At 54.4% G+C, this 25736-nt stretch overlaps 1 protein-coding gene across 1 annotated transcript in view; it reads left to right on the top strand.

The window, feature by feature from the left end:
• Positions 1-400: 400 nt before the first annotated feature.
• LOC131086075 (microsomal triglyceride transfer protein-like) overlaps positions 401-25736 on the top strand; it is a 385043-nt gene continuing 359707 nt past the window's right edge. Inside the window, exons 1-4 of the mRNA XM_058028824.1 lie at positions 401-547; positions 1366-1483; positions 2562-2962; positions 3706-3791. Coding sequence (XP_057884807.1) covers positions 1420-1483; positions 2562-2962; positions 3706-3791 — 551 coding nt within the window. The 5' untranslated portion in view covers positions 401-547; positions 1366-1419. The remainder of the gene's footprint in view (positions 548-1365; positions 1484-2561; positions 2963-3705; positions 3792-25736) is intronic.

Genomic DNA, 25736 nt, shown 5'->3' with positions numbered 1-25736 from the left:
AAGAGCCGGTTACGGGCTCTTACTTAATCGCGTTCGGTCCCACCGGTGTCGGGCCAGGACCGGTGCTCAGGAATGCCGGGAACCATCTCCCGTCGGGGACAGGGGTGACCGGGCCGTCCCGGGGCCCTGCTCGGTGCTGGGGGCAGCGCGGGCGGCAGGCCCGGGAGCGGGGCCGGGGGATCGCGACCGGGACCACGCTGGGGCTCGGGGCCGCGCCGGGCACCGGGGCAGCGGCGGCCACTCACGGCTGCACCGGTTTCCGCGCGTATCGCGATATCACCCTCAGCGCCGCCGCCCCGCCGCCGCCATCGCGCCGCTCCTCCCCGGGGGCGGAGCGCTTTGGGCCCCGGCGCGATGGAGGCGCTGCGGCGGCCGGCGCTGCCCGAGGACGCGGTGCGCTCCCGCCTGTTCGCGGCGGCGGCGGGCCCGGGCGGCGAGGCGCTGCTGCGGCGCTGCGCTGAGCTGGCCCTGGTGCGCTTGGCCCCGCTCCTGGCCGCCTGCGTGTGGCAGCGGCAGCCGTTCCGCCTGCGCTACGTGCCGGGCCGCGGTGAGCCGGGAGCGGGCCGGGAGGCGCGGCGGGAGGAGCGCCCGGAGCGGGGAGACTGGGAGGGGGATCCGGCGGCAAGGAAGCGGGAGCATGTGAGGGAGATCCGGGAGCGTGTGAGGGGAAAGCGGGGGTGTGTGAGGGGGATCTGGAGGTCGTAATCGAGGAGCATCTGAAGGGGAACCCGGGAGCGTTTGAGGGGGACCCGGCGGCCAGGAACCGAGGGCATGTGAGGGAGAATCGCAATCGTTTGAAGGAACCGGCGGCCGGGAAGCGGGAGCTTGTGAGGGCGAATCGGGAGAGTGTGAGGGACACCTGGCGGCTGGAACTGGGATCTTTTGAGGGTAATCCGGCGGCCGGGAACCGGCAGTGTGTGAGGGGGAGCTGGGCGGTGTGAGGAAGACCCGGTGGCCGGGAACCCGGAGCCTGTGAGGGGGACCCGGCGGGCTCGAACCGGGAACGAGTGAGGGAGAACCGAGGCCATGTGATGGGCTCACGGCGCCGAGAATCGGGATCTTTGGAGGAGAGACCGGCGGCCGGGAACCGGGAGCGTGTGAGGGGGACCCGGCGGGCACGAACCGGGAGCGTGTGAGGGGGACCCGGCGGCTTCCCCGACTCTCGGTGTCACAGCACGGGTTAACCCAGTGAGGCATCTGGTGCCGCCTCCCTGCTGCAGCCGGGCCGTCCCCGAGCACAGGACACAAGATTCTGCCAGCAGGGTCTGGGATATCCGCAGTGAGGGAGACTCCGCAGCCCGTGTGGACAATGTGTTTCTGGGCACGGCGTTGCTGAGCCGCCTCTCGTCTCTGTGCCCCGTGCAGGCGAGATCCCGGCGCACTTGGGCGGCACCGCGGTGTTCGGGGATAACGTGGAGGATGAGTGGTTCATTGTGTAGCTGCTGCGGGAGATCACCAGAGAGTTCCCGGGGCTGGCAGCCAGGTAAGGCGGGTGCTGCTGAGCTGCTTTAGTGGGAGGGCTGCCAAGGGGCAGTGCCTGTGCTCTGAAGGTCCTGTCTTAGCATTGCCCACCCTTGGAGGTGTTTCCCTATCCCAGACACGGTGGAAGTGTTCAAGGGCAGGTTGGATGGGGCTTGGAGCAGCCCGGGCTAGTGGAAGGTGTGCCTGGCTGCGGCAAGGGTGTTGGAACCACGTGTTGATCATTAAGGTCCCTTCTAACCTTAGACTTTCTATGAGTTTATGAATTTTAAAAACATCCCCAGCAGACATGGATTCAGAAGTGTCCCTCAGGGTAGGGAATGCTCAGGGCTGGAGTGTTGCTGGCTCTGTAAGGACTCGGTTTTGTCTGTTTGTACAGGTGAAATAATGAGCAGACACCCTCACCTGGATATGGATGGTTGCTAATGGAATGAATTAAAATGGAAATAATTTATTTGGTCATTAGCAGAAATTTGTTTAATTATTTTCCCCTACTCCAAGATTCTAAAAAGGGCTGGAACACAACACCAAAATGGATTGCAAGTGTGTACCTGGAGTGTCAGGCTCATACTTTCTTATTGTTTCAGGGAGCAGACAGAGTGAGGGGGTTGAGAACGTTTTCTTAAGATCAGGAACCAGCAGCGGTCGCATGTGACACCTGACATGCTGCTTTTTAATGCCTGTGATGTTCTGAAGCAGTTAGGATATCTTGATTCTCCTGAAGCACTTCTCCAGTTGAAGAGAAACGTGGTGTTATTGTTGTTAAGGAAACATGATATATTTGATGAAACGTGTTGCAATTCAAATGGGGATTTTCCAGACTATCAAGGATTTTTTGTAATGTATTTAGAATGACTAAAGTTTATATTTGCTTGGGGATTTCAATTTGGAACAAGCGTTGTATAGCCTGAAAAGCAATTTATCAGAAAAATCTTTCTAAGATATATTTTGAATGCAGTCTCAGGCACTGCCTGTAATATGGGTGCCTTGAAAGGCACTCTGGTGACCTGGAGGGAGTTTGCTGGCTGTCCCCAGCCCAGTCCCGCTGCAGGGAGTGTTTGTTTCTGCTCTGGCTGTTGCAGGTGACTTTCACTCGGTGTTTGTATGCACAGCTGGTGCAGCAGCAGTTTGTTCCAGACAGACGCAGTGGATACACCCTGCCCGCCCCAGCTCATCCTCAGTACAGAGCCTGCGAGCTGGGCATGAAGCTGGGAATGATTCCTGGGGCATTTTGGCCTTGGCTCATGCATGTGCAGGGAATGGGTCCTTGTCTGGAAGTTGCCTGCTTGTCCAGAGAAATGTGAGCAAAGTCTGTCACGCCTTGAGAACCTCTTGTTGTTGCATCTTTTGTCTGCAGGCTCATGGCTTTGAAATGTTGTGCTCCAAGAGCAGTAAAGTGGCTCCTGATGCCAAGGGAAACGTGTTAAGGGGTCCCCTGTGGGAGAGATTCCTCAGGAGCTTGAAGGAGAAGGATTATTTCAAGGTCTGTGATTATTTCAGTGTCTGTGGCTTTTAAAGGTTCCAGGGAAAATACATTTTAACCCTTGAACTTGTGTGAGGAATTGCAGTGGGGCCAGAGCTTGAATCCTTATCTCTGTGTGAAATGAATTAATGTGTTTAAATGTGCAGTTTGTTCCTCTTTGAAAGGAATTTATTTTGGAAATTAAAAAGGAAAAAGCAAGATCTGGGGATTGATTTATTCATCTAAAGCAAGGGGAGAAATACACTTGAGTGAAGAAAACCCCCATGTGTGATTGTGTGAGGTGTGACTGATTTCACTGGTTTACATTTCATTTCTACCCCTCTAGAATTCAATATTCTTCAAGATCCATACATAACACCATAGACCCATCTGGGCCCATGCAAATGTAATTTTTATATGTGTGGGGTTTTTGGGACTTCTGGGGGTTTTGGTGAGGTTTTCTGGGTTTTTTTGTGTTTTTATTTTAAGATGCCTTTGACTACTTTTTTGAAGTTAATAAATGGGACATAAATTGACTGCCTACTTGAAGGTTATAATATTGGACAACTTTATTGAGATTCTTAGGTTAATATCCTTTAATATACTTCAAATACAGGAGTGCCCCTTTGCTGTATTGAGTTCCAAGTGTAGATGGCCAAGAGGTTTTAGTTGTTCTGGTTCTCTCAGCATTTCTGTGTGACCAACAGTCGCCCTTAGGAAGCCTGGAATTGTTTGGGTTCATGGCTGTGACTTGCATTCAATAGGGAGAAATGGAAGGATCAGCCAAGTACCTGGAGCTGTTGCACATGGCAGAAGATCACTTCCAGCAATCTGTTGTAGTGCCAGAAAGGTGAGAGCTGCTTGAAATTCATGAGTGTCATATACCCTACAAATCCTGTAAGTGACCTTTGAAATCCTTGTTACAAACACCTGAACCCTTTTCTCCACTGCACATTGAACATGGGAGCTGTGGCCAGGACATACAAGTACTAATTCCTCTGGAATGCTCCACTGGGAGAAGTTCTGGCTTGAGTAACTCTTTTATCTTGGTTTTGTGAAATGCTGAGCTCTTCCAAGTGGATTCCAAGTGGTGACTGCAAAGCAATTTTTGCTTGGTTGACTGTAGAAAGTGTAGAAAAGTTTCATTGAAAAGCAGTGCCAGTGAATAATGAATACAGGGTAATCTGTCTCCTTTGCTCAAGGGGCTGGCTGTGGATTTCTCTGGAAGATAAAATCCAAAAACTAAATCACTACAGAAATATCTGAGGCTTTGCCAGCCCATAATATCTTGACTGTTACTTTTTGAGTTTCCAGTCTGTGGTGTTTGGGATCTGGTAATCTTAATATTTACCAAGGCAAATGAAATGTAAAGGAAAAGAGCCATGACCAATGGGTTTGGAGCCATCAGCTGGGAACTGCAGGGACTGCCTGTGTCCTGTTTTGGCCAATGCTCTGGGTAGTGCTCTGGTACTTCCCCAGATTCATTTCCCTTTTTGATGGAGCTTGTTTATCCCCAATTCCCTCTCCTCCCTCCTCCCCACACAGCGGCACAGAGGCATGGGGGTTACAGTCACGTCATGTCACTGCTTCTCCCTCGGAGAGGCAAATCCTTGTCCTGCTCCACCCTGGGATTCCTCCCACAGAAGGACAGTCAAATCCTTCCCAGCAGACAGACAGACAGACAGACAGACAACAGACTATTCTCCACAGTCAGGCGCCTGATGCTGAAAGTTGGATTCCTGCTTAGCACGTGTCAGCGGTTCTTCCTCCTCTTCCAAAAACAGTCCAAAACTGTCCCATTCTGGCCAGTTGGTGATGATTTCCAAGACCCCAGGCCGATTTGGATTCCCCACTGGAGCTTGTTGTATCGTGAGGGCAATGCCCTCACTGCAGGCAGCATCGGTGGCAGGATGGATTGCAGAGACTTTTCCTTTGCAGCCCCAGCCCAGCGCTGGCACCGGGGATGAAGAGGCACTGAGGTGACCCTGAGAGGAAGTGCAAGGCACAGGGCGCAGCTGAGGAAGGACAGCGCTGTGCTGGGCTCAGAGGTGAAGCTGGCACTGCCCAGCGTGGAGAAGGTCCTTTGTGCAGCCCCTGTTACAGGGGAGCTTGGGCCTTGCTGCAGACATACGGCCGCTCATTGGAGCAGTTCCCACTCTTTAATCTCCTGTCAGCCAGGTACACGCACGGGGAACTGCCGAGGACAGGAACCCTGCAGGGAGGAGCAGAGGCAGCGCTGGTTGCCAGGGGAAGCCCTTGTGCCCCGGTGCCCCCAGGCCCTGCCCGGCTCCCCGGCACTCACCGGGAGCTGTAGCTGCTGCCGTCCCCCCAGTGCAGGCGCTCGCCCCGTCTGCGCAGCCCGAGCCAGTAACCGAAATTCCCACAGAGGCGGGAGAGCAAATCCTGCCCAGGAGAGAGGAGTGGGAGCTGCCCCGGCCCCTCGGGGGGACACGTGCCCGGGGCTGCCCCCGCACGCCGGGGCTCCTTCCCTGCAAGGCCCCGGCCCAGGGCTGCAGCCCCGGCCCTGCGAGCACCGAGCCCGGCCCAGGAGCGCCCCCAGGCTGCCCTCAGCCACCCCACAGCACCCGCAGCCCCTCACTCACCATGACCTCCTCATCCTTGGCAATGGCCAGGGAGGCATTGAGCTCGGAGCACCGTTCCTGACCCTGCTCCCACGTGCTGTAATCCCTTGAGAAGTAGTAGCAGACCCCCTTGTACCCAACCCAGCCATGGGGACAGCCCAGAAGAGACAGCGGAGTGGCAGGTGTGACTGGAACCTGTGGTGCTGCAGGGGGAAGAGGAGAAGCTCTGAGGATTCCCCTGTGCAGGGAGCAGGGAGCCCGCTCTGCCCCGAGGGGCTGGGCCCAGGCTGCTGCCCCTCCCTTACCTGCCAGCACAGCCAAGGCCGCCCCCAAAGCCAGCACCAGCACCAGGAGCAGCAGAATCAGCACCGCCGTGCCCATGGGATGGCACCTGAACCGTTCACCTGGAGCAGGAAAGAGCTGCTGGCTGCCAGAAGCAGAGCCGGCCCTGCAATCTGCCCAGCCCATGGCCAGGGAGCAGAGCAGGGAGCCCTGAGGCAGTGTGGGCCTCCCTCAGCTGGCAGCCAGAGAGCCAAGAGCCTGGCCACAGGCAGGGACACAGCTGTGGGCACAGGCAGGGACACAGCTGTGGGCACAGGCTGCAGCAGGAGAACTGCACAGCCTTGGGGGCAGCTGGGGCTCTTGCTTCCAGCCACGGATGGGGCCCAGCAGAGCACGAGGCCCCTTCCAGACATCAGGAAACAGCCACACACCTGCCAGCCCTGGCCTTGGGAGGGGACACTGTCCCCAGCCTTTAGGCCACAGGGGTGGCCCTGCACTCACCCAGGAATCTTCTGAGGTTCCTTTTGCATTCATTGTTGGTTGCTGCTGTGCCCTGGGGAGCCAGGGGCTCCCTCACACTCCCATTTTTGGTGCAGAATCCATTCTCCACATCTGCACTCACTGCACGCTCACAAGTGGCATCCCCCTGCTGATGCCAAGAGGCTTTTTGGGCCCCAGGCAAGTGTGGAACCGCAGCTGCTGGTCCCTCCTGGGGATGCAGGAGCTTCATCATGAGTGCTGGCAGATCCTTTGGGAGCTCGGCCTCGGGAACAGCTTTGCAGCCGCGCTGATGGCACCCTGAAAGGGACACGGTGAGAGGTCGCTGCTGGTGCCGGCCGTGCGGGGGCTCAGGAGGGCGGTGGCAGCTGTGGCTGCGCTGTCGCCGCTGCCCAGAGGTGCGGCAGCAGGTGCGGAGACAAGCGCAGCCTCCGGGAGCTCTGCGGTGGCCGCAGCCGCGGCCCCTGTGGCTCTGCAGCCGCTGCAGCCCAGCTCCGTGCCGGGCCGGGCGCTGAGAGCGCCTGCGAGCTGCCGGCTGCTGCTGGCCCGGGGCAGCTGCGGCTCGGAGTCCGCCTGCCGAGGGGCGAGAAGCAGCAGCCCCGGGCTGCTCACCGTTGTGCCCCGCATGATTCCCTGCCCCGGCGCCTCGGAGCCCGGGCACACCGAGCGCCGGCACGGCCGCTCTGGGTCTCTGCCTGTGAACGGGGGAAGCCGGCACAAGGAAGTCACCAGAAACCCCCGGCCCTCACCGCGGCCCCCTCTGCCCGCAGCGAGCCCCGAGCTGGGGCAGCACCGACCGCGGGTCCCTCCTGGGCTGGAGCCGCCTCCGGGCTCCGCCGCTGCCTCTGCTCCCCGGGCACTCGAGATGGTGCCACTGGGTGCCGAGGGAGGTGTTTGAACACCGTTTAGCCGATTTCACAAATCAGCATGCGGGAAAGCAGCGAGGGACGGTGACGACCGCCCGAACGGGAACAGCAAGCGAGAGGGCAGAACGGCAGAGCAGGGCCGGGCAGGAGGAGTCACGGAAATTACCTGACAGTTCTTTCATTTACTGAGACTCCGCGGGCACTGCGGCTGGTGCCGCTCTGCGATCAGGCGCCGGGGGCACTCGGGCTGGTGCCTCAGCACAGAGCCGATGTGGGAGCAGCTTTTGGCCGTTTTGACCGATGTGCGTGCAGGAAAGCAGCGAGGGGCAGCGACGAGTGGGGGAGAGGAGCAGCGAGCTGGGGGGGATGAGCAGAGCAGGGTGTCTCATGGAAATCACCGTAGTGATTTGTTTTCTTGCACCAAAGTGACTCCTGGCGCCACATTGGGAGTCAGAGTCAGGGGCATATTCAGAATCAGGAGCCACACGAGGGGAGCAGTCAGGTCACTCCTGTCCTGCAAACACCTTGCTAAGGAAAAGGGCCCCATGCTGTTGCCGCTGGTCGAGAACGGGAGCGCCAGGAAATCCGCTTCTGGGGCTCTCAAAAGTGAATTACGGCAGGAATTTTTGCAGTGAGCCTGGCCAGGTGTCCGGTGCCAGCCCCGAGCCGGGCTCCGGGTGCCGGCACCGCTGTGGAATGACCCGAACGCGGCACCGGCCGCCCTTCCCATCCCGGCCGGACTCCGCGGGCACTCGGGCTGGTGCCGCTGTGCGCTCACACTCGCGGGCACTCGGGCTGGTGCAAAAACCTTGCTAAGGAAAAGGGCCCCACTCTGTTGAAGCCGGTCGAGAACAGAGCCCCTTCTGGGGCTCTCAAGAGTGAATTACGGCAGGGATTTTCAGAGTGAGCCTGGCCAGGCGCCCGGTACCAGCAATTCCCGCGATTTCCTTGTGCCGACTTCCCCCATGTGCCCCCCGCCCCTCTCCGCGGCCCCCCCCACAGCGAGCCCCGAGCTGGGGCAGCACCGACCGCGGGTCCCACCTGGTGTGGAGCCGCCCCCGAGCTCCGCCGCCGCCTCGCCGGGCTCCGGGTGCCGCCACCGCTGGGGAATGAAACCGGCGCTCCGCCCGCCGCTCCTCCCATCCCGGCCAGACTCCGCGGGCACTCGGGCTGGTGCCGCTGTGCGCTCACACTCCGCGGGCACTCGGGCTGGTGGCGCTGCAGGTCGGGGCTCTCGCTGTGGGAGGGTTTTGGCTCCTCAGACCGCGGCAGCGATGCCGAGCAGTAGGGGAGCAGCGAGCGGGGCGGCAAAGCGAGTAGCGCGCCGCGGGGACACCGACAGTCCTGTCCCGAAAAAGGCGTGCTAAGAAAAAGGGCCCCACTCTGTTGGAGCTGGGGAAGAAGCGCAGCCCCGGGGAAGCCGCTTCTGGGGCTCTCAACAGTGAATTCTCGCAGGGATTCTTGGGCTGGGCTGGGCCAGGCCAGGTGCCCGGGGCCAGCTCTGAGCCTCTGCTCCTGCCCCTGGGCAGGCAACAGAACACAGCAGGAAAGGCTCGGGGGTCGGGAAAAGGCCAGGCAGAGATCTCTCACCGGTCACTGCTATAAAGGGACGCGACTGGGGAAAATTCTTTGAATTTATTATGACACAAATCATGGCAAGAGAAGGAGCGGTGAAGCAGCAGGGTTCAGCCTCGGAAGCAGGACTGTGCCCTCGGCCGCCGGCAGCCGCAGCAGGGGGATAAAGGATCCCCGGGCCGAGCAGCGGCTCTGCCCCAGCACGGGGATGTGTCCGGAGCCCTCGCTCCGGGCCGGGCTCGCAGGGCCGAGCGCGGAGCAGGCGCTGAGCTGCTCCTGGAGCTTCCAGCGCTGCTGGATCCGGCGGGCGCGGCACAGGCACTGCCGGGGGCATCGCTCGGTGCCTGGCGGCGTTTGCCGTCCCCAGGGAGAAACTGAGCCCGGCCCGCAGCGCCAGCTCATCCTCACCCTTCTATTGCAATTGCTCCATGGTTAAACCAAGGGGAAACTCCTTCCTGTCGCCACTTCAAAGCCTGGAATCAAGGGGAGAACGGAGGGTCCCTCTCCATTTAGATCCCTAAGTCATAAGGAGGGTTTCCCCTCAATTTAATCCTGAATAAAAAGTGAACGAAGGGGGATTTTCCCTCAATTTAGGCTCCTAAAATGAGGGGAAATTCAGTTTCCCTCTTCAATTTACGTCAAGAAAGACCATTCTGGGGGCTTTTGGACAAATATTTTGTCAGTGAAGGTCCCTTCAAATGGAGGGTCCCCTTTGATGGAACTCTTATAATGGCACATCCAGAGGTTCCTCTCAAGGGAAGCCCTTTCAGACCAGGGACAGCCATGTGTGCTCTCAGTTTGAACCAGGAGATAATGAAAATGGGGCTCTTTCCCTCAATTACAACAGCACCATAAAGATATTCTCCTTCCATTTCAACATGAAAATCAAGGAAAACGGTAATTGCCTGCCTAGTGAGACACCCAAAATGATGAAAAAGGTGTGTTTACCTAAATTGAGACCCTTCAAATCACAGGTGAATGTGGATCCCCTCAGTTCAAACACAATTACAGAAAAGCTTTCCGCCCTCCATTTCAATCCCATTTTTGGGGGCTCTGGGGAGGGACTGGGGGCACTTCCCCCTCCTCACTGCTCACCCCTGGGGCTGCTGCCCCTCGCACAGTGCTGAGCAGTTCCCTCCCAGTTCCCTGCCAGTTTCCCTCTTCCTGGCGAGCCCTGGCAGGGATGGGGAGAGCACTGGGCAGGAGCTGGGAGCGCTGTTCCTTCCCAGGGCTCCTGATATCCCTGCCAGTGCTCCTTCCTGCTCACTCCCGCTGCTCCCACTCTCCCTCCCAGTTCCCTCCTGGCATTCCCTGTGCTCCCAGTTCCCTCCCAGTGTTCCCAGGATCTCTCCCAGTGCTGCCAGCAGCAAAGCCCTGGGGGCACAGCGTGCTCTGCTCTTGCAGAGGCGAGACTGGAGCTGTCAGGAGAGCAAACCCGGCTGGGAAAGCGTTCCCTGCACAGGAAGGTGTCTCCCCTCTCTGACCACAGAGGGAGCTCAGCCTCCGCTCTTGACTCCAAACCCTGGAAGCTCCGAGCCCGACTGCCCGAAATTGGCTCGGCCCCACTTTCCAGCACACTGCTCAGAGCTCACACGGCTGCGGGGGCAGCGCAGATTGAATAATGAACGCTGCTGGGCACGGCTTTCGCTCTGAATTACACACTGTCACACAGGAACAAAACCCTTAACGAGGATGGGTTCCTCTTGCTGGCACAAGGAGAGAAGCAGAAATCTGACAGGAATATTCTTCATCATTCTGCCCAGGCTTTGTCAAACCCTCCAGCTCCTGGACCTCGGGAAATAACAAGTGGCTTCTAAGCAGTGACTTTGATGTCAGTGAGCAGGTTATTATGGATTAATCTCACAGTGGAAAGCAGCCTTCACACCCTACTGCTCTTTGCATCACCGAAAGAGTTTGGAAGCTGCTGCCCAGGGAGCTGCTGAGTTGTATATTCCTTGTCAATCCTATTTGTGCCTTTTTTAATTGTAAAAACATAAATAAAATGCAGGGAGCATTGGCTCAGGGTCTCAGGAATTGCGTATCTCTTCCAAAGAAAGGGAAAAAAGAGTGTTTGTCCCAAACAAGGGTGTTTAAAAGTTCATGTTATGTGCATATGTTAACAGGGAAAAGAGGAAAAGTGAAATATCAATTACTGTGCCAGTGGTGCTCCAGCCTATTTCTGTTCTCTTCTTTCACTTGTAGGATTGCTAAGAATACTTAATAAAACCCCATAACTAAAAGAATATTTAATTCTATCTGAAGGAGAAGCAATCTGGCTGCAGGCTTGTGGCACTCCAGTGCCTGGGCTCCAGTAAGGGAGTTCATCCCCTCTGCAGTTCCAAGCCAGATCCCAAAGTCCTGAGCATCAGCTTTCAGCTTTTTGAACACTGAACTGTAAGCAAAGCTGCTGGGGAGGGCCATGCTCCAGGCACATCTGTGCCATTTCATCTCTCCAGCTCTCTCAGCTCAGCTCGGCTCTTTTCCTCTCCTTGCTGCCTTTGGCTCATGCATTTCTTGAGGGGCTGCCCTGCACTGAGCAGAGCATGAACTGCCCATCAGACAAACAGCTTCTGGCACTGCGGCTCTATCCTAAATGCACCATTTCCCAAAGGAATTCCAGGGCCTTCATTTCACTGACTCAAGATGGCTTTTAAAGGAACCTGGTTTGATGCCCTCCATTTCTAAACAAGGAGTGCACAACGCTCCTGCACTCTGTGCCAGGGTCATTCTTTGAGCCTTGCAGAAAGGCTTTAAAGCAGCACAGAGCTTGTTAAGTACCCACAAAACAAATTTGTATTTTCATCCAAAATACAAATTAATGGCATGGACAGAGCCTGACTTTAAAATCTATTTTAAAACTGAATTAAAGAGCAGTTTTATTGCAAATTGACAAGATGAGAAAGGTTTCCTTAGCAGTTGTTGAGATGACAAAATAAGGGAGAGGACAGAGCATGGAGTGGGGGAAAGAAGGGGAAAACCTTCATTTGCACAGTGGGGTTTCAACCATCATGGTTAAACACCCACTGTGCAAACCCACACCTCAAGGATTGCATAAACCATTCTAATCTCAAGATAGGGAAAGCTTCCTGGGTATTTTTCATTTCAGCAAGTGCCTACGGAAGCGTTCAACAGCAGGAGATTGGAGTAATTTCCAGGAATCAGATATTTTGTTGTCTATGACAAACACTGGAGAAGTCTAAGGGCCATTTCTGGGTTTGATGTGATTCTTTGGTAATTGTTCATGCATTAATTTTTTGATGGCATTTAGGTTTTTTCCCTGCTGGAGGCTCCTGACTCCCTTAGACAGGGTTGTTAGTTTTTGATGATAACTTTGGAGTGCTTGGTGCTGCTGTGGCTCTCATTAAAAACTCCCTTCTGTTTCTGTTCTGCACTGGCCCAGCAAGTCTCCCTTCTCTGCTGGGATGGGTTTGTGCCCCACGAGGGGCCGGGTGATCCTTGGCTCACCCTCAGCACTGGTGGCAGTCCCCATGAGCTCACTGTGCACACTCAGTGTGACTGTTTTGGCTCTTGGGAGAGCCCCCATGGGCGCTCCCAGATTGTAATGGCTGGGCTGAAGCACAGCAGGAATTGCAGTGCCCTCTGTGCCAGTGCCCAGCACAGCTGTGACATTCACTGTTCCACTGCCCTGGCTCAGGCTGCAAGGGGGCTGTGGCTGCTCACTGGGGACACCTCCCACCCAAAGGCCATCAGCTGTGGGCTACAGCTCTCGGGGCTGTTCCTTGGTGCACAGTTGGCTTAGTTAAAAGCACAGGCTCTCCATGGATGTCTTGCTCAGTTACAGTCCCTGGCAATGCAGCAGTGATAGCTCTCAGTGGTTTGGGTTGAATTACTGCTGGAGTGCTGTAAGCAAGAGCTACAGCTATCAGCTCTTGGTTACAGTGTACTGAAATAATAGTTGGGAACACTTGAAATCTAAGCATTATGTTTTTGTTTCTGCTGAGAATTAAAAAGTCCTGTCTCTGTTGTGAAGTACCAGTAAACCCTGAGGGCAGAAATTGATGACAGAAGTTTCTTTAAAGGTATGTTAATGTAGAAGTTGTTAGTTTGCATCGTGCCCCTGGGGGTAATAAGTCGGGGTTGCTCGGGAGATTTCTGGTGATTTTACAAATTGCATCTGCTCTAAGTTTGTTTGCGATGGAGCCGCCGTTCTTTGTTTTGTGACACGGTGGCGCTGTGAGCTCTTGTTGAAGTTCCCGACAGAGGCTTTGCTGTTATGTTACATTTGGAGTGACAGCGATCGGTATAATGTCTCTCTTTTTTTGTACTGAGGGTAAGTATCGGGTGATTTTGTGTTTTTCTCTGCTTCAGAACTGTCTTTCTAAAAATGACTGAGTTTTTTTTACAGGTAAAAAATGGCTCTTTAATGGGCTCTGCCTGTAAAGCAGTGAGGGTTTTTTCAATAGTTTTTGTCTGAGCCTCAATAACTCTTTGGAATGAATTTCCCAGCAGATCTCGGGACTTTGTAAGTTGTTCCCCCTGTGTGGGAGCTTGTATGGTCACGATGTGCTGTGGAGTGCTGAGCTCACCACAAGCTGAGAGCATTCGTGGCACTGTTGGTGGCTGGTGTGGTAAAAGAACCCTTTTACATTTATTGTTTGTATCAGTAAAGGCAAGGCTTTAATTCCATGAGGATGTGCTGTTTCCTTAGGACACTGCTTTTGAACTGCTTGTGCCAAGCGATCTAAAAAGGCAAGAGAAGGTTTAGTTGTGACTTGTTGAATGAGAGAATTGGTGTTTTCATGGGTTCTCGCAGGTTGTACAGTTAAAAGAGTCTTTCTGGCTGCATTTCTAATATCTCTTATTCCTGCTCTAGAAAGGGATTCTGCTTGGTTTTCAGCTTTATGGTTTGGAGGATCTCTGGCTAATTGACTGATTGTTAGTTGGGCTTTAGGACTTCTAGCAGAGCTCTCCACTGATCTGTGAAGATGCTTTTGCTGTTCCAAGTCCCACAGAATATATTGTGAGTTTGTTAAAATTACAGATTAAATGTTACAGCAGTCTGAAGGTGTGAGGTGATAAGAATCATATCTACTTCTCACTACGTTTTTAAAATACTGGGAGCCTAAGCTGTTGTTATTAAAAGGTTTTCTTAACTTCTCAACATCCCAATGTGCTATAGGCTCCCACCGAGGATTAGCATTATTTTCTTCATATCGAACTGGCACAGGAAGGAGTTTTCTGTATGGTGAATTAAAATCTTTGTCTTGTATGAGTTTAGGTCTAATCTCATCCCAATCTGTCAGTTCCCGTTGTGTGTTCACGGGGCTGGGATGGAACGGGTTAAACTCTTCCTCTGATCCAGAGTCCGTGCCCTGCTTCATTTCCCTATGGAGGAGTTTGCCAATCGCGGGTTTTTCTCTCGTTCCTCTCTTTCCCGCAGTCAGAGCTCGGGTTTTTGCAGCGCTGGCAGAGCAGCCTCGCTCCTTTAGCTGGGCAGAGCTGCCCTCGCTGCCGGCCGGGCAGGGCTGGAAGATGCCGGGCGGGCCGGGGATGGCAGCGGGGGCTGAGCCGGGAGAGCGGCGGGGGCTGCGGGGCAGCGCCGGGGGCAGCGCGGCTCCGCTCGGGCTTGCGGGGCCTCTGGGCAGGGCTGGAGGGAGGGAGGGCTCGGAGACACGGCTGGGGACGCGCAGGGGCTGCACACAAGAGTGGGGAACTGGAAAGCCTCGCAGGTTGTTCAAATAAGTTCATTAAAGCGTGATATGGAGGTAAGAATTTTGTGGTTGTATGGTTTTGGTTTATGGTAAAAGTATTGTACAGTTTGAGTTTAACTGGGTCTCAGAGGGAGGGTGAACACAGAAGTATTATTTATAGTTGGAAACTGCTTTTGGACTCAAGACAGTAAATTTTTAGGTTTTGTTTTGAAATATTGTAAGAATTAGATCTTTAAGGATCTTTCAGACTTTTAGGAATGTCTTTGTTGTTTGGATATTTTGTGTTTGATTATGTTTTTTAAAGCTTGCTTGATGTTGTGTAATAGGAGATAATATTGGTTTCTGTTTGACTTGAGCTCATGATGTAGGTTAAAGTCTTGACTGTTTTTGGGTTTTTTATAGAAGAACTAATTCTTTAGGGTCTTGTTTCTTTGTAGTAGCCCTGAACAAAAAATACTTTGAGGTTTTCTTACTGCTTAAAAGATAGTTGAGTTTTTGTTCTTATTCTAATGGAAGTACTGTTCTTTTGGTTTTTTTAATTTCTATATAGGCGGGGTAACTGAGAAGTGTTTTAAAAGATTTTACTATTAGTCTTAATAACGAATGAAACATAAGAAATATAAACCTCAACGTTATTTTCTTAAAAGCTAACTTCTTTCCTAATTACAATACCTTACATATGCTTTTCAAGCTATAAGCTTTTACTACACAATACTACTATATTACTTCTTACACCAATCACCTGTGTTTTTACCTCACATAGTCCTATTACAATGCATCTTTCATGGTTCTAATTCCCTAAAATATCTACTCTTTTTCTCAAGCCTCGTTTACATATATACTCTTTTACATAAACTTATTGTATTTTAGAAATTGTTTTGAATTCAACCGGACGATAACACCACCTCTATTCCATAGCTTACCTGAGTCAACACACCTGATCTCAATATTTGCATACAGATATACAAGACCGTGTGAAGTTTCTATCAATGTTTAAAGATTCTGCACAAGTCCGTTCCTCGCAGCTCCGGAGCAGCCAAAGCTCGGAGCAGCGCCCGAGGGGCAGCGGGGGCGCGGCAGCGGCAGCCGGGTGTGAGCAGGGCAGGGAGAGGCGAGCTCAGGATCCCGGGCACCCGAGCAGGGGGGACAGAGCCCTGCGGCACTGAGGGGTGACACTGAGGGGCCCGTGCAGGGGCTGCTCTCACCAGCACAGGCTCAGCCCACAGCCCCACAGCAGGAGAAGCAGCTCTGGGCTGGGTTGTGGCGGTGGCAGCGAATTCCCTTCCCCAAGCAGCAGCTCCGACCGTCCTCCTCCGAAGGCGACACAGACCAAGAGCCAGCAGCTGAGAGACCCTTGTTCACAGTCAGGTGCCTGATGCCGAAAGAGGGATTCCTGCTCAGCACGTGTCAGCTGTTCTTCCTCCTCTTCCACAGACAGTCCAATTGTGTCAACACATTCCGACCAGTTTGTGGATTCCAAGACCCCAGGAAGATTTGGATTTTCCTTTGGAGCTCGTTGTGTCATGAGGGCAATGCCCTCACTGCAGGCAGCATCAGTGGCAGGATGGGTTGCAGAGACTTTTCCTTTGCAGCCCCAGCCCAGCGCTGGCACTGGGGATGAAGAGGCACTGAGGTGACCCTGAGAGGAAGTGCAAGGCACAGGGCGCAGCTGAGGAAGGAAGGACAGCGCTGTGCTGGGCTCAGAGGTGAAGCTGGCACTGCCCAGCGTGGAGAAGGTCCTTTGTGCAGCCCCTGTTACAGGGGAGCTTGGGCCTTGCTGCAGACATACGGCCGCTCACTGGAGCAGTTCCCACTTCTGAATCTCCTGTCAGCCAGGTACACACACTCGGAATTGCCAAAAACAGGAACCCTGCAGGGAGGAGCAGAGGCAGCGCTGGCTGCCAGGGGAAGCCCTTGTGCCCCTGTGCCCCCAGGCCCTGCCCGGCTCCCCGGCACTCACCGGGAGCTGTAGCTGCTGCCGTCCCCCCAGTGCAGGCGCTCGCCCCGTCTGCGCAGCCCGAGCCAGAAATCGACGTTCCCGCGGAGGCGGAAGAGCAAATCCTGCCCGGGAGAGAGGAGTGGGAGCTGCCCCGGCCCCTCGGGGGGACACGTGCCCGGGGCTGCCCCCGCACGCCGGGGCTCCTTCCCTGCAAGGCCCCGGCCCAGGGCTGCAGCCCCGGCCCTGCGAGCACCGAGCCCGGCCCAGGAGCGCCCCCAGGCTGCCCTCAGCCACCCCACAGCGCCCGCAGCCCCTCACTCACCATGGCCTCCTCATCCTGGGCAATGGCCAGGGAGGCATTGAGCTCGGAGCACCGTTCCTGACCCTGCTCCCACGTGCTGTAATCCCGTGAGAAGTAGTAGCAGACCGCATTGAACCCCAGCCACCCAAATGGACAGCACTGCAAAATCGCAGGTGTACCTGGAACCTGTGGTGCTGCAGGGGGAAGAGGAGAAGCTCTGAGGATTCCCCTGTGCAGGGAGCAGGGAGCCCGCTCTGCCCCGAGGGGCTGGGCCCAGGCTGCTGCCCCTCCCTTACCTGCCAGCACAGCCAAGGCCACCCCCAAAGCCAGCACCAGCACCAGGAGCAGCAGAATCAGCACCGCCGTGCCCACGGGATGGCGCCTGAACCGTTCACCTGGAGCAGGAAAGAGCTGCTGGCTGCCAGAAGCAGAGCCAGCCCTGCAATCTGCTCAGCCCACGGCCAGGGGAGCAGAGCAGGGAGCCCTGAGGCAGTGTGGGCCTCCCTCAGGTGGCAGCCAGAGAGCCAAGAGCCTGGCCACAGGCAGGGACACAGCTGTGGGCACAGGCAGGGACACAGCTGTGGGCACAGGCTGCAGCAGGAGAACTGCACAGCCTTGGGGGCAGCTGGGGCTCTTGCTTCCAGCCACGGATGGGGCCCAGCAGAGCACGAGGCCTCTTCCAGACATCGGGAAACAGCCACACACCTGCCAGCCCTGGCCTTGGGAGGGGACACTGTCCCCTCCCTGCAGGCCACAGGGGTGGCCCTGCACTCACCCAGCAATCTTGTGGGTCGATTCCCTGTTGCTGATCTCTTCTCCTGGGGCTCCTTCACAACTCCAGGAATGGAGAAGAGTTCATTCTCCTCCAACTCACAGCCGGCATCTCTCCGCATGGAAGAAATAACACATTGCTCTCCACTCATCAGGAGTGCTGCTGGCAGATGCTTTGGGAGCTTGGCCTCGGGAACAGCTTTGCCGCCGCGCTGATGGCACCCTGAAAGGGACACGGTGAGAGGTCGCTGCTGGTGGCGGCCGTGCGGGCGCTCAGGAGGGCGGTGGCAGCTGTGGCTGCGCTGTCGCCGCTGCCCAGAGGTGCGGCAGCAGGTGCGGAGACAAGCGCAGCCTCCGGGAGCTCTGCGGTGGCCGCAGCCGCGGCCCCTGTGGCTCTGCAGCCGCTGCAGCCCAGCTCCGTGCCGGGCCGGGCGCTGAGAGCGCCTGCGAGCTGCCGGCTGCTGCCGGCCCGGGGCAGCTGCGGCTCGGAGTCCGCCTGCCGAGGGGCGAGAAGCAGCAGCCCCGGGCTGCTCACCGTTGTGCCCCGCATGATTCGCTGCCCCGGCGCCTCGGAGCCCGGGCACACCGAGCGCCGGCACGGCCGCCGCGGCTCCCTGCCTGTGTGAAAAATGACCATGTAATTTTGGCTTTCACATTTATGTATTATCGTATACATATGTTGTTAGTGATTATAACTATTTAGAAATAGTCTAAATTATAAGTCCTTTCAGCTGGATGTTAATATAATTTTTCTCCTTTAGTGTACACTTTATTGCTCATAGAAACAGTAGTGTAATGAACATAACATCTGTGCTTCACTTATCTGTGCTTCACTTATCGCTCTTCTTTGGCTTTTGCTGGGACTATGCAGCGGTGGAAATATTGTCCGTTTTTACCCATTTACTATGATTATCGTAATTTTTATTTTTAATATTAAACTTTTAAAAACTCTAAGGATTGAATTCTGTTTTTCGCACCAGTGGACGGGGAAACCCGGCAGAAGGAGCTAGCCAGAATCCCCCATCCCTCCTCTCTCCGCCCGCAGCGAGCCCCGAGCTGGGTCACAACGGACCGCGGGTCGCAGCTGAGCTGGAGCCGCTTCCGAGCTCCGCCATCCCCTCACCGTGCTCAGGACGTCACCGCCGCCCGGGATGTCACGAACGGGCCGCTGCCGCCGCTCCAATCCCGGCCACACAAACAGGCAGCGGCCATGGACGTCCCAGATTTCCACTGAGGGGTGTGTAGAGCTTCCGGCCGCCTTGGGCAATCACCGCTGGGAAACGCTGCCGCGCCATGCGCCCGACTTCGCCCGGCCCCGCCCCGGCAGCTTTGCTTTCCTGCCCGGGGCTCCCGCCGCCTTCTCGGGATCGGTTCCGTCACCGTTCCGCCGCCTCCCGTCGCTGCCGGCCCGGATTGCGGGATGTGAACCCGAGTCCCTTTGGCCCGGCTGAGCGCAGTGCAAACCCCCTGCGGTAGCGGCAGGCGCGGGGCTGCCCCGCCTCACCCCGAGCCCCGGGCGGGTCCCAGCTCGGCTCTCCCCGCTCGGCTTTGCCCTCGCTGCCGCCGGCGCTTTCCCCGCTCCCGGGGCTCGGCTTTGCCCGGCGGCTCCGCTTGGCCCCGGGCGAACTCACTCCCCCCGTGGCTCCCCAGCCCTGCGGCGGGGCGAACCCCCGGCATTTGCCGAAGGGCTCTGGCTGCCCCTGGGCACTGAAGCCTCACGGAACGTGTCCTAGAATGCCGGAAACGTGTGCTGAAATGCTTAGTTGAAGTTAATCTTGTATTTTTCGTGAGTTCTGATTTCTCTGAGAATTATTACTGGAAAGATTCAAAGCGGTACATGCAGTGCTTCATTATTATGTGCAGCATAACACAATCGAATTTCTTTAGCAGAAATGCTGATAACATCTACCATATGCTGTTACACTAAATACAATCTCGAGAAGCTCCCGGTTTGTTGGATACTTTTCCAAATTCTACCTTGTTGTTTCTTTTGGTAGAATTGTGCTTTAAGATGTTTTAGTAAATGTCTGATTCCTTAAAATTTACAGCTACCATGAGTTTTTCTCAATGTTAAATTACATAGGGTCAAAGTATTTGTCACACTTTTCTAATCCCCCCAGTAAATCCATCAGGCTGTTATTGCAACCATGCTTAATTCATTTTCAGTGCCTTTTGTTATTAATAGCATCAGAATAAGTTGCATTTTGTAGTACCCAGAACTTCTAAGGATATTGATTGTTAGTTCGGTTCTGGTTTATTTTAATACGATTTTAGTGTTGGTAAGATTAAGCACAGTTAGATCTGAGTAATGTTAAGTGTTCCCAGGATCTCTCCCGGTGCTGCCAGCGGCAAAGCCCTGGGGGCACAGCGTGCTCTGCTCTTGAAGAGGCGAGACTGGAGCTGTCAGGAGAGCAAACCCGGCTGGGAAAGCGTTCCCTGCACAGGAAGGTGTCTCCCCTCACTGACCACAGAGGGAGCTCAGCCTCCGCTCTTGACTCCAAACCCTGGAAGCTCCGAGCCCGACTGCCCGAAATTGGCTCGGCCCCACTGCCCAGCGCACTGCTCAGAGCTCACACGGCTGAGGGGGCAGTGCAGATTGAATAATGAACGCTCCTGGGCACGGCTTTAGCTCTGAACTACACACTGTCACACGGGAACAAAACCCTTAACGAGGATGGGTTCCTCTTGCTGGCACAAGGAGAGAAGCAGAAATCTGACAGGAATATTCTTCATCATTCTGCCCAGGCTCTGTCAAACACTCCAGCTCCTGCACATCGAGAAATAACAAGTGGCTTCTAAGCAGTGACTTTGAAGTCACTGAGCAGGTTATTGTGGATTAATCTCACACTGGAAAGCAGCCTTCACACCCTACTGCTCTTGGCATGACCCAAAGAGTTTGGAGGCTGCTGCCCAGGGAGCTCCCGAGTTGTATCTTCCTTGTCAATCCTATCAGCCCCTTGTTTAATTGTGAAAACATAAATAAAATGCCGGGAGCATTGGCACAGGGTCTCAGGACGTGCACATCTCTTCCAAAGAGAGGAAAAAAAGAGTGTTTCTCCCAAACCACAGAGTTAAAAAGTTCATGTTGTCTCCATATATTTTGAAAAGGAAAAGAGGAAGAGTAAAATATTAATTACTGTGCCAGTGGTGCTCCAGCCTATTTCTGTTCACTTCTTTGACTTGTAACATCTCTAAGCATACTTTAAAGAACCAAAGCAAACAAACAAGCAAACAAAAAAACCACCACCAACAAAAAAATTTAATTCTAGCCGAAGGAGAAGCAATGTGGCTGCAGGCTTGTGGCACTCCACTGCCTGGGTTCCAGTAAGGGAGCTCATCCCCTCAGCAGTTCCAAGCCAGATCCCAAAGTCCTGAGCATCAGCTTTCAGCTTTTTGAACACTGAACTGTAAGCAAAGCTGCTGGGGAGGGCCATGCTCCAGGCACATCTGTGCCATTTCATCTCTCCAGCTCTCTCAGCTCAGCTCGGCTCTTTTCCTCTCCTTGCTGGCTTTGGCTCATGCATTTCTTGAGGGGCTGCCCTGCACTGATCAGAGCATGAACTGACCATCAGACAAACAGCTTCTGGCACTGTGGCTCTATCCTAAATGCACCATTGCCCAAAGGAATTCCAGGGCCTTAATTTCACTTAAAATGGCTTTTAAAGGAACCTGGTTTGATGCCCTCCATTTCTAAACAAGGAGAGCACAACGCTCCTGCACTCCCTGCCAGGGTCATTCTTTGAGCCTTGCAGAAAGGCTTTAAAGCAGCACAGAGCTTGTTAAGCACCAACAACTTCATCCAAAATTCGAATCAACATCATGGGCAGTGCCTGACTTTAAAACCTATTTACCACTGAATTAAAGAGCAGTTGCATTTCCAATTGACAAGATGAGAAAGGTTTCCTTAGCAGTTGTTGAGATGGCAAAGTAAGGGAGATGATGGAGCATGGAGTAGGGGAGAGAAGGGGAAAACCTTCATTTGCACAGTGGGGTTTTAACCATCATCTCCACACCTCAAGGAATTGCAGAAACCGTTCTAATCTCAAGAAAGTAAAGCTTCTTGGATATTTTTCATTTCAACAAGAGCCTAGGGAAGCCCGCAACAGGCGGACATTGGGATAACTGCAAGGCTGGTTTCTGGAGCAGGGTGTGCTCCTCAAAGCCAGACCTTCACCCACAGCAGCCAGAAGGCAGAAAAACAAAGATACAACAAAGCCTTAAGTGGGAAACGGGTTAATAAGGGTTTTATAAGGGAAGAACAAGGTCTGCGAAACGGGACCTGGAAGGTGAGAGAGGAGGGAAACAGGGAGGCAGCTGCGGCAGAAGAGAAGAGAAGAGAAGAGAAGAGAAGAGAAGAGAAGAGAAGAGAAGAGAAGAGAAGAGAAGAGAAGAGAAGAGAAGAGAAGAGAAGGCAGGAGAATGGAGGCGGCAAGGAAAGGCTGGCACTAAATTCCAACACAGCCGGCACGGCCGCTGCGGCTCCTGCCTGGGCACACGGAGCGGCTCCCGGCACAGAGCGCAGCGCCGAGAAGCCTCGGCCCCGGAGCGGGCAGGATGCGCCGCTTTGTGCCCGCACCCGGCGCCTGCAGCGCTTTGGGCTCTGAGGCACTGGGTTCAAGTTCATGCCGTGCCAGCCCCGAGCCGGGCACGGACACCTCCCGCCCGAGCAGCGGCCCCGAGCCCGCCCTCAGCACCGAGCGGGGCACACCCGATCGCGGGTCCCACCTGGGCTGGAGCCGCCCCCGAGCTCCGGGCGCCGCCGCCGCTCCGGTCCCGGTCAGAGCCGCCGCTCCCGGCCGCTGCCGCCGCAGGGCGAAGCTGATCTGGGTGTGGGAGGGATTTTGGCCCATTTGAACAAACAGAGCCCGGGGGAGGAGCGAGGGGCGGGGAGGAGAGGAGGCGAGCGAGGGGGCCTGGCCTGGGGTCACAGCCAAGAGAACGCGTTTGGCAGGGAGCCCGAGCAGCTGGAACGCACACTGGGTCATGATAAATACAAAGAGATGATGGGCAGGGAGCCCGAGCAGACAAGAAAGAACCTGGTCGGCGTCCAAAGCACTCATGGAGTCTTTCCAGGGCGCACAAATCAAAGCTTGTGAGTCAGACCTCCAGGGATGGAACTTTGTTCATAATTGTTTGTAAGTGGAGCTGTGCTGGTTGGAGGCCTCCTGTGGCACAGTGATCACGAAATTACAGTGTTCTCAACATTTGGTGATATCAGGAGGAACATCAATACAATTTTTACATTGGACTTCCTGCGGTCAGACTTGGGCCTGTTTAGGAGACTTATTCAGAAAGCTCCTTGGGAAGCAGCCCTTAAAAACAAAGGAGTCCAGGAATGGTGGGCATGCTTCAAAACAGATCTTGAGGGCACAGGAACAGACTGTCTCTGTGTGCCAAAATATTGAGTCAGCAAGGAAAGCGTACGGCCTCGATGAGCAACGAGGTTTTGTGGGAACTTAAAAATGAAAGGAGGGTGTATGATCTTTGGGAGTGTCCTGGTTTAGGACAAATTAGGGGAAATCTCCAAAAGGGAGCCCCCCAAAACAAAACAAACCTCCAACCACCCCTCCCCCAACACCGGGTTCGGGAAGGAATTTCTCGGAGGAGCAAAGTGGAAAACAAAACCTATTTATTTACAAGTAACAAAAGAACACTCCCCAACACAAGAAAAGGAAAGAAACAGACTGTGTATGGTGAGGGCACCAGGCTTCTCTTGCAAGCTCCAGGTGTCCTGGACGTCTCAGGTCAGGTCCGGAGCCGGTCCAGTATCTTCAGGGGAGGGTAAGAAAGAGGGAACCAAAGAAAAGAAAAAAACAGCGCAAAAAGCAGAAAGCAAGCAAGCAAAGCGGCTAGCCAAGCCAAGCAGCCAAAAGCCCAAAAGCCAAAAAAAGACCTGGTCAAACACTCCCCCCCCTCTCTTCCCCGCCCCGCCGCAGCGAGATGGCCGGGGGGGGGAAGAGAGAAAAGGCACAGCTGCCAGACACAACACACGATATTGGGATAAAGGCTGTCAACCCACGACACTCCACCCCTTATCCCATATCGTGAATATACAATATAAACTTTCATTTCACTTACTCACACCTTTGACACTTACGCATTCCTCTCATCTTACTTGCTCAGACCTTTGACACTTACAGTTTCCTTCTGTCTCACATTCAACAAACAATGACATTCATATATGAGTCTCATCCCACAATCAGGTCTCCCTGAGGTACACACCGTGTTGTTCCATCTTTCTGCATTATCCACCATGTATAACCTGGTCCTTGAGCAAAGACAATCCCACGGATGGGTTTGTCTGTACTCGAGGCAGGGTTGATCCATACTGTCTTTCCCAACAAACTTCTGACATGGGCCACTGGGGCTTTATCCCCATCTACTATATTAAGGAGCTCAGACTGAGCAGGACCTGCTCGGTTGGTGGAACCTCGAGTGTTAACTAACCAGGTAGCCTTTGCTAAATGCTGCTCCCAGTTTTTTAAAGACCCCCCACCCAATGCTTTTAAGGTGGTTTTTAACAATCCATTATACCTTTCCACCTTCCCTGCAGCTGGTGCATGATAGGGGATATGGTATATCCACTCGATGCCATGTTCCCTAGCCCAAGTATTAATAAGATTGTTTTTAAAATGAGTCCCATTATCCGACTCAATTCTCTCGGGAGTACCGTGCCTCCAAAGGACCTGCTTTTCAAGGCCCAAGATAGTGTTACGGGCTGTGGCATGAGACACAGGGTAGGTTTCCAACCATCCCGTGGTGGCTTCTACCATGGTCAGTACATAGCGCTTGCCCTGGCGGGTTTGAGGCAGTGTGATGTAATCAATCTGCCAGGCCTCCCCGTATTTGTACTTAGACCACCGCCCCCCATACCAGAGGGGCTTCACCCGCTTGGCCTGCTTAATGGCAGCACACGTCTCAGAGTCACGAATAACCTGAGAGATACTGTCCATGGTTAGATCCACCCCTCGGTCTCGTGCCCACTTATAGGTGGCATCTCTACCCTGGTGGCCTGAGGCATCATGGGCCCATGGTGCTAAGAATAACTCTCCCTTATGCTCCCAGTCGAGATCTATCTTCAACTCCCCTATCTTTGCAGCCTGATGTACTTGCTGGTTGTTTTGCTGCTCTTCATTAGCTCTACTTCTGGGGACATGGGCATCTACATGGCGAACCTTCACAGGTAACTTCTCTAACCGAGTAGCGATATCTTTCCACTCTTCCGCAGCCCAAATTGGTTTTCCTCTTCGCTGCCAGTTCGCCTCTTTCCATCTCTTCAGCCATCCCCATAGAGCGTTGGCTGCCATCCAAGAATCGGTATACAAATAGAGCCTTGGCCACTTCTCTCTCTCTGCAATACCTAGGGCCAGTTGAATAGCTTTGATTTCAGCAAATTGACTGGATTCGCCTTCTCCTTCAGTAGCCTCTGCAACCCGTCGAGTGGGACTCCATACAGCTGCTTTCCACCTCCGTTTCATCCCTATGACGCGACAAGAACCATCGGTGAATAGAGCGTAACGCGTTTCTTCTGCTGGTAACTGATTGTATGGCGGAGCTTCCTCAACCCGGGTCACTGGCTCTTGTTCCTCATCCGCGACACTAAAGCTTTCACCTTCGGGCCAATTTGTAATTATTTCCAGGATCCCAGGGCGATTAAACTTCCCAATTCGAGCGCGCTGCGTAATGAGGGCAATCCACTTACTCCAAGTAACATTGGTGGCATGGTGGGTAGAGGGAACCTTTCCTCTGAACATCCATCCCAGCACCGGTAGTCGGGGTGCCAGAAGGAGTTGTGCCTCTGTACCAATCACCTCCGAGGCGGCTTGGACTCCTTCATAGGCGGCCAAGATTTCCTTTTCTGTTGGGGTATAGTTATCTTCAGACCCCCTGTAGCTCCGACTCCAAAATCCCAATGGTCGGCCTCGGGTCTCGCCAGGCACCTTCTGCCAAAGGCTCCAGGACAGACCATGGCTCCCGGCTGCAGAGTAGAGCACGTTCTTCACATCTGGTCCCGTCCTGACTGGACCAAGGGCTACAGCATGAGCGATCTCCTGCTTGATTTGGATGAAAGCTTGCTGCTGCTCAGGGCCCCAATGGAAGTTGTTCTTCTTGCGGGTAACCAGATAAAGGGGTCTCACAATCTGACTATACTCAGGGATGTGCATCCTCCAGAAACCTATAGCACCCAAGAAAGCTTGTGTTTCCTTCTTATCAGTTGGTGGGGACATAGCAGTGATTTTGTTAATAACATCTGCAGGAATCTGACGCCGTCCATCTTGCCACTTCACTCCCAAAAACTGAATTTCTCG

This window comes from Melospiza georgiana, chromosome 8 (genome assembly GCF_028018845.1).
Source record: "Melospiza georgiana isolate bMelGeo1 chromosome 8, bMelGeo1.pri, whole genome shotgun sequence".
In the NCBI taxonomy this organism is placed as follows: Eukaryota; Metazoa; Chordata; class Aves; order Passeriformes; family Passerellidae; genus Melospiza; species Melospiza georgiana.
This window is presented reverse-complemented; position numbering and strand designations above follow the sequence as displayed.